This window comes from Vigna unguiculata, chromosome 9 (assembly GCF_037176805.1).
Source record: "Vigna unguiculata cultivar grain cowpea cultivar isolate G323 ecotype 2 chromosome 9, ASM3717680v1, whole genome shotgun sequence".
Classification (NCBI taxonomy): domain Eukaryota; kingdom Viridiplantae; phylum Streptophyta; class Magnoliopsida; order Fabales; family Fabaceae; genus Vigna; species Vigna unguiculata.
This window is the reverse complement of record NC_140800.1, coordinates 31,826,739-31,839,887: the sequence shown is the minus strand read 5'-3', so window position 1 is coordinate 31,839,887 and position 13,149 is coordinate 31,826,739. Positions and strand designations below refer to the sequence as shown.

General features: G+C 32.2%; 1 protein-coding gene across 1 annotated transcript; it reads right to left on the bottom strand.

Annotated features, from left to right (window-relative positions):
• Positions 1 to 1,188: 1,188 nt before the first annotated feature.
• LSF2 (dual specificity protein phosphatase (DsPTP1) family protein) lies at positions 1,189 to 5,375 on the bottom strand. The gene is made up of 4 exons (XM_028086915.2): positions 5,076 to 5,375; positions 2,483 to 2,688; positions 1,723 to 1,893; positions 1,189 to 1,597 (listed from the first exon to the last, which is right to left on the bottom strand). The coding sequence occupies exons 1-4, from the start codon at positions 5,353 to 5,355 to the stop codon at positions 1,394 to 1,396; spliced, it is 861 nt and encodes a 286-aa protein (XP_027942716.1). The 5' UTR covers positions 5,356 to 5,375; the 3' UTR covers positions 1,189 to 1,393.
• Between the last annotated feature and the right edge of the window lie 7,774 nt (positions 5,376 to 13,149).

Here is a 13,149-nt window from a genome sequence, read left to right as displayed (position 1 = left end):
ATTTTATTTATTTAAATTTTTTTAATATATATATATATATTTATTTATTTATTTATTTATTGAAAACATATTTGCGGCACTTAACCTCCTTGGTTCATGTTATCCACAACACACCACACTTGTTGCCACGACGGTTTGTTCCTGTACCATAATCTTGTCTCATATTTTAACTTTCAGGTTAATCTGAAAGCTTTCTGGATTATGCAATCTTGACTTCCGGATTTGCAATTATACTTGTACATTTTTAATTAATTATATGTATATATTATATACTTTTTAGCTTGCAGTGCTTCGGTCATAATTTGTTATGGCTTCCAATATATTTCTATAATACATTTTTGGAGTTGAATATATTTCTGTCAACATCGCACTATTCAAATTTAATCTCACCGTGATATTAATTTTTGGTGTGAGAGGGTATGCTGAATCATTTTAAGATGAATAATAAAATATATATAGTGAGTTTACTAATCTTATCCTATAGTTTAATTTTGTATAATTGAGATAAGCTTTAATTCATTTTTGAAGAGCATAAGTTAAAGATCCAAGCAAGTGAAGCTTCTACAATCTTTTATCGCCACTAGTTTAGCTCTTTCATGCTTGCAATATCAATATTGTATTGAGAATGTTTTTTCGTAACCTCACAATTATATTTTACATGCAGACAAAATTGAATGAAATGATCAATTTTATTGAGGGGTGTTCTATTTTTATAACGTGCGAAAAAGCTAAGGTTACATATACTGTGTTTTGTCACGTTATATTTGTTAGCGTATATTTGTTAGCGAAAGGAGACAAATATTTTGACGACGGAGAATTTGTTGTGAGAGATATTTAAAAGATACAAGTGTTTTAGAAAGGGAAATCTCAATCTTGGTGATAAAGCTTTTGATTTTATGTGGGAATGTCTTACTCATAAGAGGGCAAGGCCAGATTCATTGTTATAATTCCTCGTAAAATAAAGCATTTGTAAAGACAGATGTGAGTTTAGCACCCGAATTCAACGAGATTTTGGAGATTCTTTGTATTTTGTAAAGAAAAAAAATTAGTAGATTCAAAATCATTATAAATTGACTTGGTTTTACCAAACATATTATCATTTCTTAACTTAGGCATACTCATTTAAACTGACAAGAGCATTTAAACTTTAGTGGATTATGAGGCAAAGAAAAGCAGAAAAAAAAAATCTAAAGTATTGAGTACTTTGCATTCTCAGATATTATGAAGAAGTCTACAATTATGGTGTGCATTATTCGCAGAATTGATTGATTACCACTCTCTACTATACTGAATATTTTAAACACGTTATTGGCTATATATGCCAATATCAGTATGAATATGCTTGAAAAAATATCCAGTCTTGTGCAGTATTATTATACACTTGCCTAAGTTGTCAAGTATGACGAAGGGAGCGGACACGATTTTGGATCAAGTTTCTTTCCCAGTCTGCTATATCCTCAAATGCATATTCTGGAAGATTTTCAAATGGCTCCTTGAATGGATCATTCTTAGCCAAATCATACGTAGCTCCACGTATTGCTGTTTTATTTGGTCCACAAGGTCTCTTTGAAGTTAGCATATCATACGCTTCATTTAGCTGTCCACCACACAAAACTTGTACTTCTCATTTAAGAAAACTATGAAGCAATCTAACACCACCAAGAGGATGATGATGTGCAACTATAACACTAGTCAAAAAATTAATGAGGGTTTAGGACTCACCTTCATGCCACAAAACCAGAACAAATAAGCAATTGCCACCGCTGGAGCTCTTCCAAGCCCTGCAGTACAGTGTACATAAACTCTTCCTTTCCCCTCAGAAATTCCCCATTCTAAGGACGCAACTGCTTTAGGTAGTTCACTTCGCAAGGACCCTGGATCAAAGTCTTTTGCCTAATAATGTAGACAAGAAAAAAAGCCTGATAATGTAAGAACAAGTAAGCCAAAAATGGAACAATTTCAGAGTCAAGATAACCTTTTACATTCTTCACATCGAATATAGTCAATTGCATTGAAAAAGTAAATAGGTTAATGATTACACTTAGTCATGAAAACTCAAGACTGTTGACAAAAGGCAAATGGAGCATTTAATAAACTTGATAAATTTTTCGTTGTTGAATGTTTAAGGTTCATAGTATTTTTCCTACAGATGTATCTTTAGATTCAAATTTCGTTGTTGAATGTTTAAGGTTCATAGTATTTTTCCTACAGATGTATCTTTAGATTCAAAAACTTATGTCTTCCAAGATTCATGTCTCATTTTATCACATGTACTAAGGAGTGTCCTGCATAATATAAAAAATGTAGCCAAATCAAGCAAAGAAGTCAGATTTTGTGTATTCCCCCCTTTATTTATCTCGTCACTTCCTTCAAAAACTCTACTTAATGACATTTGGCTAGTTAAATTTTGTTCACACTATCACAATACGAGAGAGATTTTTTCGTTATCCTCGATAAATTTACCGAAAACGAGCTAGCTTACCGGTCTCCTCATGTGGCCAATTTCAAGTTCATGACACCTTCTTATTATTGATTGTAAATCTATTCCCCAGTAATCAACATCCTTATCCTGTTGCAAATTTAGAATGTAAGCCACACACTCTTCATTTTTTAGGTGATCTATGTCTTCCGGTTTCTGCGGTTGAGAGCCCACAATCAAGTAGTCCGTGATAAGAGTATAATTCATACCTGAAAATCAGTACACACTGGTTGCATCAGTTGAATGATATATCATGCAAGGAAATAGTACTATTGGAAGTGGAGAATGTTACACTTCTAAAACATATGGGAGAGATAAATAAATAACATACCAATTCAACATTTCATCCCCATAATCAAACAAACAGTGAAACAACAATCCCACCATACCAAAATAGCAAGTTTAGCAGTGGATGACTATTATAAGTTCATACAATCACACAGTACATGAATTATAAGGTGACAATAATTAAATAACTAAATAAAGGACAAATTTTTTCAATGGTCTATGTCTCCAATCCTCTAATGACATCTTCTACAAGATAATCATCTTCATCACCTTCAAGCTCTTCCTCAAATGAAAAATGTGTATCAACATTGGCATCAAGAACTGTATTATCAAGATCAAGTGCATCTAGAATTGGATCACTTGAACTTGCTTTAGTTAGGCCAACATTTTCACTATCACCTTGCCTTGAGTTTGCTCAAACCGACATCAGACTCAATATCATCAAATGGGACAAAAGTCAATTTTTCTAATGAGTTTATTTTTTAACTTTAAGTTATGCAACACAAACCAAATTGTTCATCCTCTTTCTTATGCAGTCAGTTTCTTATTTTTGTATGGATCTGTAATTAATTTGAAATTTTAATAATTATATAAACCAAATGAAGAAAACTAGAAACCACAAATAACTTGATAGCTTCAATTACCATTTCAAATAAGCTTAAATTACTCTCACACACAGACGAACTACAGGTCAAGCTCCAAATTTGAACAACAAACCTCTTCAAGTCTAAAGTTTCATCCCTAGACATCTCCCACAGTTTTCCAGGAAGAATATTTTTCTTACAATCATTTGCATTTTTCATTGAAAAAATATCCCTAAGTTGCGAAGTAATTTATTTCCTTTTGGCAACATCCTTAACCAATCTTCTCATGCACAGAAAAAATCCCTCTTTTACTTGTTGAACATTATGTCTAAAATTAGGTTGATAGTGTAAGATTAACGTGTTAACATGCAAAGACCTTCAAAGCTAATTATCTCACCTCTGATCAATGATTTTCCAAGTAGGTTCATAATTATGAAAATATCAATTATGGTACATCAGAGGTTAAAAAAAATTACACAAATAAGTAAAAAGAACTTAAATGAAAAAGGTTTAAAAGATTTACCTTTTCTTAATATTATTAAAGTTGCAGTTAATTTTCTCTTTTGCGCAATCCATATGCTCATATATATAAAACTCATTGTGGGTGTTATTTCTGAATCCATGAATCTAAGGACCACTATAAAAGGGACAACAACTTCAAGGCATGTGGTTACATTCTCCAAAGCTGGCTATCCTTTACCACATTCACAACTTTTCTCTCCATGTGCAAAGTTCCAAAATTTCTTGTTTTCCAATCTTCAAAGTGAAACATGATCATCAATGATGCTTTTGATTCATAAAGACAAGTTGAAGTCAAATAAGTAGTTGAAAATCTCGTCATACCAAGCTTCATCTAGTCTCTTCCTTTTGTAAACTTTTAAACATGCTAATTAGCATTGTTCTAGGTGATCCTTCTTCCTTTCTTTAGAGTAATTTGACAAACCTTCAAACGTTTCTCAAAATCTTCAAATATTAAATCAATGCAATGGCACACATGGGGTCCGATATACAACAACTACGCTTTTAAAGAAATAGTTGTGGATTAACTATTGACAGCAACTTTTAGCCTAGTAGTACACGTTTGATCTAACAATTGATGTCAAAGTCAATGTCGTAACTTCAATTCACAGTAAATTAATATTAAAAGTCTTAAATTCACTAGTAATGATGAGAACAAATAGGTAGAGACTTTTGAGATTAAGTTAAAGACAAATTATAAAACTAACAAGAGAAAAAATAGACATTTCAAGGGCAATTTACATCCATTGCAATACTTTAAGTACACTCTGTACTACCAATTAAAACTAAGATTTGAACAGGAATCGCATGGCATACACTTCATTATTCAAATGGGGAGGGGGCACAAAGAATCTCAACGTCTTAACAAAAGACAACCTCTTCAAGAAGTAAAGGAAGCATAGTAAATTCCAATCCGTCTAGCTTAGTGTAAGACCATCTCCAATTTTAAGATAAAATGCACAAGCACAATAATTGAAGATTGCAAGAACAAAACCAACTGAATGAGGAAAAGAATCATACTATCATCGATAATCTAGCACCATCAACAATGCAGCAGCGGTTAAGAAAAACCCACCACCAAAATCATTGATTCCCCTCTCATATCCGTTACATTTCTCAATATCATTTGAAAGAGCAAAAGGGCCAAACAAAAGCACTAGGTAGCATATGGGGGTATGAAAAGAGAGTAAAAAGATGAAACTAACCCAGATCATGGTGATACTCATAAGGGTTCCTCATCATTCTCTTCATGGCGACGTTGTAGTCCTCCATCCTGTCCTTGCTCTTGTAAAGGCTCTTGCTTGTGGCGGTGGGATTGTCCTCAGTCCCACTTTCTGGCAGCTTACAAGATATTGGAGTGAACCTTATGGGGTAGTTAAGATAAGAAGGAGGAACCATACATCGCCATAATGATTTGTTGTGTAGTTTCGTATCCAAAGGAACTTTGAGCACTGAAGGGAAGCGAATATTACCAACGATTCCCATCTCTCTGTTTGTCCGTGTCAGAATGGTTCTAGTCCCTTCTTATACTACATGCCATAGTTAGTTATTTTCCAATCATTTTCACCAAAACACCCTTCGATATTAACATCATATTAACATGCAATTAACTATAATCATATTTATTTATTTCAAGATTAATTAAATTTTAAGTTGACAAAGTTTAAGTTTATGATAAATTTAAAATTTTTAAATTAAATTTACTTTATCATATTGAATATTTTAAAAAATTGCAAGTTAATTCTTTCATTTGGTTACTTACTATCTTATTTATTATATTTTTTACTTGTCCCTACATAATAAGAAATATGAGATTTTATAGTAAATACAAAATATATAGCTATTAATATAAATGATAAGTAGTTTTTATTGTTTTGATTGAACATGTGCTAAATGATAATAAAAGTCTCAATGGTGACAACGTATATAATTTTTTGATTGATGAAAAGGAATGAGAAAAGCATGATAATCTTCTCATTTACACCTTTTTCATTCGAGCAATAAAAATTACTTGTCATATTGAACACAATTTTTTAAATTAATCACAAAATCTTACATTTCTTAATACATGAAAATACGTAAATAATATAACAAAACAAGATGATAACCACACCATCTAGTTAACATGAAAAAGAACAATATATTAGAATTCAAAACAACATGAAGACACGTGTGACACTTAAAGACACACATGAATCTCCAATGCATTATTATTTAATTTTTTTGTTTTAGTTTCATATATAGGCATTCCTTTTGAAATTCTCTGGCAGAGAACATGTAACAATACTTTGTTTCAGAGCTTGTTTCTCATCCTGTTGTACATATTAGTTTTTCTAATACTAGCTGTATCATTCAAAATCTGAAAACAGGAAGGAAGATTGGTTCAATTAATCAAAATGGTGGTCTATACGCTCTTATTCACACTTATTTACAGAATCCATGGGCTTCTCTCGTTGTATTAGTCCAGAACGAGAATTTCTGTCAAAGCCTTAACATAAAAACATGCTAGGTCTTTTATTAGAATATTTCTTCTTGCACCCCCCATAATAGTTTTAAACACCTACCATTCCTTCTGCAATGTGAAATATAACATTCTGAAATAAAAGAGAGTGTCCAAGAAATTCACGGAGGTGTAAAAAGGAAATTTGTTTTTTCTTGGGGAGGTCCACAGGTTCGGTGTGACATTTATTAATTAAGCAATGTTTTATATTGTATAAATATGAGAAACATAAGTTGAAGTATGTCACATCAATATTTTAAAGCGAGAAGTAAATGAATTAAAAAAGATATTTTGGAAAGATAAAATGGTGATCTGAAACTGAAATAGAGAGATTTGGTGTATGAAACTGGGTCTCTCATGTTCTGTCCTTTCTCCTTAATTATATATGCTAAGCTCTAATGCCTACAATTCATGTGTCAGCAACACCAACGTCCTACTACTTCCATTGATGCGATGTGAAACGACCATTTTCTCTTTCTGAATAATTTTCTTTCCTACTTCAACATCATAAGTTTTCGTGCCCTCCAAAATCTTATAATTAATTACTACACACAAAAATCCTCATATTTTATGTGTTTGGATTTATTTACAACTTGGCATCTATGAAAACTTGTTAAACATAGTCATTAATGAAACAAAACACACACTAATAAAGTGTTTTGCACCGTGGTCACTCTCTACTTGATTTAACCCTAGTTACCATCATTGGTGACTATGTTTGGTTGGCGTCAACTCACTTCATTCAATCCAAGACTTTATTTGATATTCAAGGATAAACTACGGCGAGTGATGATATTCATTCACTATTATTAAACTTTTTACACTAATGTTTATACTTGTATCTTTCAAGATTCTACTTTCATTTTTCATCTTTCCAAAAAAGGAAATAATCGATAATAATGATAACACCTTTAAATCAAAATTTTGAAATAATAGATTTTTAAACCTTTTCTTTTTTAGTAGTAGGTGTTCTAACCAAAATGTGATAGAACACTTAAAATGTCTTGTCATTTTTCTCCTTTAAAGTCTTTTTTTTATGTCTATTTTTTTTATCTTTCAGATTTTCCTCTAATTTCAATGTTTATCAAATTTTTCCAATTAATTCACATATTTCGTTATGTTTTGAATAGTTACTTAAATTATGAGTTTTAATCTTCTTATTTACTATCTCATACTTCTGATCTAGTAATCTCCTGGTATTGAATCTAGCAACTAGATCAGCCTTCTGTCTAACATTTAAATCAATCTTGGACCTTGCAACTAGATTAACCTTATGTCTAACCACTAGATCAACTTTGGGTCTTGTAACTAGATCTGTCTTGTGTCTAACCACTAGATCAACCTTAGATCTTGCAACTAGATCAACTTTATATCTAATTACTAGATAAAGTTGAGTCTTGCAACTAAATCAACTTACATTCAATTAATGACTAAATCAGCTCCTAGAAAAACTAAATCAATCCTGAGCCTAACAATACATAGTTCCAACCTTAATTTTTATAAAGCTTAAGACTAAATAACAACACTTAACATCGCATTTATACGCTATTTATAGTTGTTCTAGCTGGAAAATATTAAGACTAATTAGCCAAAAGCGTTCAAAAGTAATCTCTCTATTTCCGATCTTTTTCTTCTATTGCGAAATCTTTTTCATATCTTTCCACTTGAATCCAATATCATCGTTTTGCCTAACACTACTATGTTATAATATAAACCCTAATAACAAAAAATGCTCCTACCTTTTTTTTTTCTGGAATTTCTATCACCATTTCATCCCATTAATGCCTCTTTTTTCTTGAATTTCTATCAACACTCCACCTAGTTAATGCCTCTCTCTCATTGGTTTCTTCCTTTTGAAGAAGTTTCACACATGATGTTCCTTTTATCTTCAAGCTTCTCTTTATTACTTCATTTCGAATCATCTTTTATCATCATTATTATTGACCTTAACTCAAAATCAACATCACATGCTAACAAATGAAATGCATAAACTTTATTTTTTGGGAAATTGAAGAGTTAGAAACAGTAGGTTTTTGGATTTTGTTATGCAGAATATTAGAAATGATGAAAATTTTTGGTAGTCTGGGGATGATATGGTATTGATTGGCATGACCCACAAGAAGATGAAGGACAAGTCATTAATTGCTTGTATGTGGCAGTTGAACTCAGAAAGCATCTGTGTGTCATCAAGTCTCTCATTCACTGCAGATTTGACAGAGCTCAATTCCAAGATTTTAACGTTTTTCATTTTTATAGGATTCCTAATCCCACTCTGTCCCTTTCATAGTTGCAGATAAGGTGAGCATCTTCAAAACTTTTCCACCTAATCCCACTCTTCACTTCATGTTTATTACACCACTTTTCTTTACCTAATGGGAACAATGAAATTGAATTCAACAGATAATGAAACTTATGAAAAAAGTAAAATAAAACATATACCATTTGTGATTTAAGGAAAGTGCATAAAAATTCATGGTTGTTCTTAATTGCAGGACTGCACAAAAGGAGAAAAGTTCTGATACATTTGTTTTTCCTTTGAATAATTACAAGTGTGGGAGATTGAATAATATTTCTTACTTTATGTGAAAATAATTTTAGTTGTAAGAGCACAGTTAAAATTATAGTAATATAAGAACAATAAAAATTGAAATTAAGTGAACATGAACTCCTCATTGCATAATGTAGGTCCAGTTTCCTTCCATAATAATAAATATGTCATCATGATATTATTGATCTAACGTTTACTTAACCCTAAAACAAGCTCACAAAATAAGTTTTTTTAATTATGCTCCAATTAATTTATTATGCACCAAAAGATTAACCCATAATCTAATTAATAGTTTTGTCGAAAAATTTCAGTGTTTCGTCAAAATATATGCAAAAAAAAAAATTCTTGAAATTCGTAAATCTAAAAGTACCAAAAAATAAAATTGGGCAAAAGAAAGACATTTCTAATTTTAGTACAAATCCAAAACAAAATAAAAACTACAACAACACAAATAAAAACAAAAAAACATACTAAGCAGAAATGGGGATGAAAAATTTGTCACACAGACAATATGATGAGATCGAAAGAATGTAATATGTCAAGACCCTAAAAAAATGAAGGAACTAAGGAGAGGCAAGAGAAGTCACAAAGAGATAAAAAATAAAAGAAGAAAATAAAATTATAAAAGAATAAAAATAACTAATCATTCTCTTCTTCGTAAACAAAATTGTAATTTACTAAATAAAGATTTTAACTCATTAATTATCATTTTTAATACCAACAAAAATTAACATACACTAATATTATAATTTAATTAAATTTTATTTTCAAACATAAACTTATAATTAATGAAATAAAGTTATATTAGTAATAAAATATTATTTCGAGCCTTTTTTTATCTAAAAAATAATTTCATAATTAATTTAATAGAGGTATGTTAGTGCAAAAATATTTTTTTCTTAAAAATAAGTTTACAATTAATTAATTAATAGGGAAATATTAGTAGCAAAAACCTTTTTTGAGGACTTCTTTTGCTAAAGTCCTAAAGCGAGTAATTTTAATTCTTTTACCCTTGAGCCGACCCTAGCAACTAGTATTCTTAATGGAAGATGAAGGAATTTTCTAACAAATAATAATAATGTCTAGCCACATGTTTTTACCCATATTGATTCAAAATGCGTAGTATAATCATATGTTAATCTTTAATGAACCCATAATCTAATTCACCATGGAAAAGTATGTGAGAGCATATTTGAGTTTGACATTGGGAATGATGTGAATGATGAGATTAATCACGAGTATGTGATATTCCAAAAGTAAGGAGCCTTAGGCACTACTTTTGTTATGTTGCATTATGGAGATGAAGAGAAAACAAAACCCTAATATAGTACATAATGTTGCCGTATCTACAAATGAGGATCATAACCTATTTTATAATTATTGTTAGTCACATTATAGATTTTAATAATTCTTCTTCGGTCCCTCATCAAATTGGAGTATTAATTTAGGTATCTACACAACAACATTAGACTTAATATTAATAGACCACTTTATAATTTTAACTAACCAGATAATTGCCCCAATGAAACATCTCAAAAATTCTAAATATAGTAAGTTCTTAAGATATTATTTAATGGTAAACATAATTCATAACATACCCATAACAGAATATAATTACAATCCATTAATTATATTTCAAAAAGACATTTTAACATATATATATATATATATATATATATATATATATATATATATATATATATATATATATATATATATATATATCAAAGTACACCAAAACAAATGGGTTATAATTGATACATTTCTCCAAAAGATTATATACATAATCACCTAAGTTAACTACTACTTTAGGCCTTTAGAGACCTTCCCCAACTCTCATACTACTACAACCACTTTTGTCATCCTCTGATCATGTATTAAGGAGAAAACAAAACAAACACAAAAGAAAAGAATGTAAGGGTAAGCTAAGGTATAAAGAAAAACTTAAGGTGTTTTAAAAGTGTATACACATAAAAATAATTTTATACTTTTATCTAAGATACAATCAACCCTTAGCTCAACTTTCGTCATCCCTCCATATACTTCAACATAATGGCTCATTCAAATAATTATTCATTACATAAACCAACCCAAAAGTATAAACAATTTACGATCATCAAATAAACACCAGGTATCAGCCCACATGGCTTAGCCCAATGGCACAAACAACTATCGACCCAAAGTGGCTCAAATGATAAAATGAATCTAGACTCTACTTCCAAAAGACTAATGTATTGAATAGACTTGTAAGACTTTGCACATGTAATACTTACTATCAATTTCTTCCTATTAAAATTGTATCGAAAGAAAATCAATATTCTTTAGGTCATGACAAGGTTAACTTCTTTTTTCTCTAAGCATGATATTCTTTCATATCATATTTAACTCTGACCACCTAGATATCTTTCTCTGTGTGAGTTGAATACTAATAAAGTCAGCATAGTTTCACTCTCAGAATCCCTTTTCAATACACTTTAACATACAAACAATAATAGTATCTTCCCTTGAAAATAACTACTTTAACTCAGACCTCACAATATCAAGCCAACTCTAATAATTCACAAGATTCTATATTTACAAACATAATCATAAACAAAAATCGCTTAGCACAATAGATCCACCACCCAACGCTTATCGTCCAACGCCCGCTCCACTGCAACTATAGCGCCTAGCATCACACAAGTCAAACCCAACACCCACTCCACTGCAACTATGGTGCCCAGCGAAACACAAGTCACACCCAGCGGTAATAAGTCAAAGGTTGGTCTTTTAAAAAATTTCAAAGTGGTGCACAATGGTCAAATCCTAGCACCGAGTGGTGCACACAAAATATGAAGGAGCATGCCTTTGCAGATTTCGATAGTTATCACATATACTTCTTTCAGTTCTTCTCGGTTCAAATTAAAACAAACATATCAACTTCATTCAAACAAGCACACTCAAACATTATCTACCAATCTCACAAACATTTCTTTTATGCGTAAAACAATCTAAAGAAGTTTAGTCATATCAAAACACCATAATAAGAATCTTAACCTTAGCAAATATCTCATAACAAATCTTTCATATCAGACACACTAAGTTTCAATCAATATAAAAACAAGAATTTAGTGCAATATATCATTTTAATACATACATGCATACTAAAATTATATCTATCAATATCATATATATAATCTAACACTCTTTATCATATCAAAATACATTAAAAAATCACTTGAGGGACCGAAGGTTGTAATCCACAAATCACTTGAGGGCTTCGGACGGTTGATCTCGGGTTGTTCTTCTATTGCTTCCAAAGGAATCCAGGGGCGGAGCAAGGGACTTGCAAAAGACACTCTGATGCCTAAGTCAGCACTGGTGATGTCAGAGTATCAGAATAATTTAATGCCTAATCAATGCATTGAACAGTGTGCTATTTATACCTTTTTTACCTGTGGGTCCTACCTGGGATGGGCTTTCTGGCCCAATATTCCCTTTTTGGCTATTCTTGGATCCAATGCTAAGGGGGAAATTACCAAGAGATCCTTCAGGGGTTGGCGGTATTCGGCACTCGGTCATGAGGATCTCTATGGGTGGATGATCTCATCTTGTTTGTCGGAATGGCTATGTCACAGATCTGGACTGTCTTGGGGAGGGATACTCGTAGTGCAGGATAGGCCGCCATCAGGAGGGTCGTCAAAGGCTGCGTACTTTGGGAGGTTGTCTGTTGTGAGTATGCGGGCACCGATCTTGCTGAGGGTCGTGCTCTTTAGGGAGGGTGTTTGGTGTGATGTATGCGTCCACATGTTTGGCTGAGGGTCGTGCTCTTTAGGGAAGGTGTTTGGTGTGATGTATGCGACTATTGGGACCTTTGTCGAGTAAGCGGCTCTGAGGCTTTGTTGGAGGTCGCATACTAGGGGGTGGGATCCTCCAGAGCGGGAGGTGATGTGGGCGGTCATTGGGCTTGCTGGATGCTATATGAATCGGGAGGGACTCTGTTAAGGTAGGCGGCCAGCGGGTGTGTCTAGTGCCTTGTACTTAGGCATGGTTGGGACATCAGCCTCCCAGTCTTGAGGAGATAGTGACGTAAAGACTTAACGGGTGGTGACGTTTTTGAAATTTTCATTTGCGGACTATGGCCGTGTATCCCATGGATATACCAGCCTCCCAGTCTTGAGGAAGCGAAGTGACGTAGAGACTTATCGGATGGCGGTGGTGAGTGCCTGATGCGGATGGGCCGCTATGCTTT

Bases quoted from the DNA above. Each gene is read 5' to 3' on its own strand.
- LSF2 (XM_028086915.2), bottom strand. From the start codon at position 5,355: ATGGGAATCGTTGGTAATATTCGCTTCCCTTCAGTGCTCAAAGTTCCT. The intron at 2,689-5,075 runs GTTAGTTTCATC...ACTGATTTTCAG, and splicing joins TGAGTATCACCATGATCTGG to GTATGAATTATACTCTTATC. The intron at 1,894-2,482 runs GTAAGCTAGCTC...CTACATTATTAG, and splicing joins TTGGCCACATGAGGAGACCG to GCAAAAGACTTTGATCCAGG.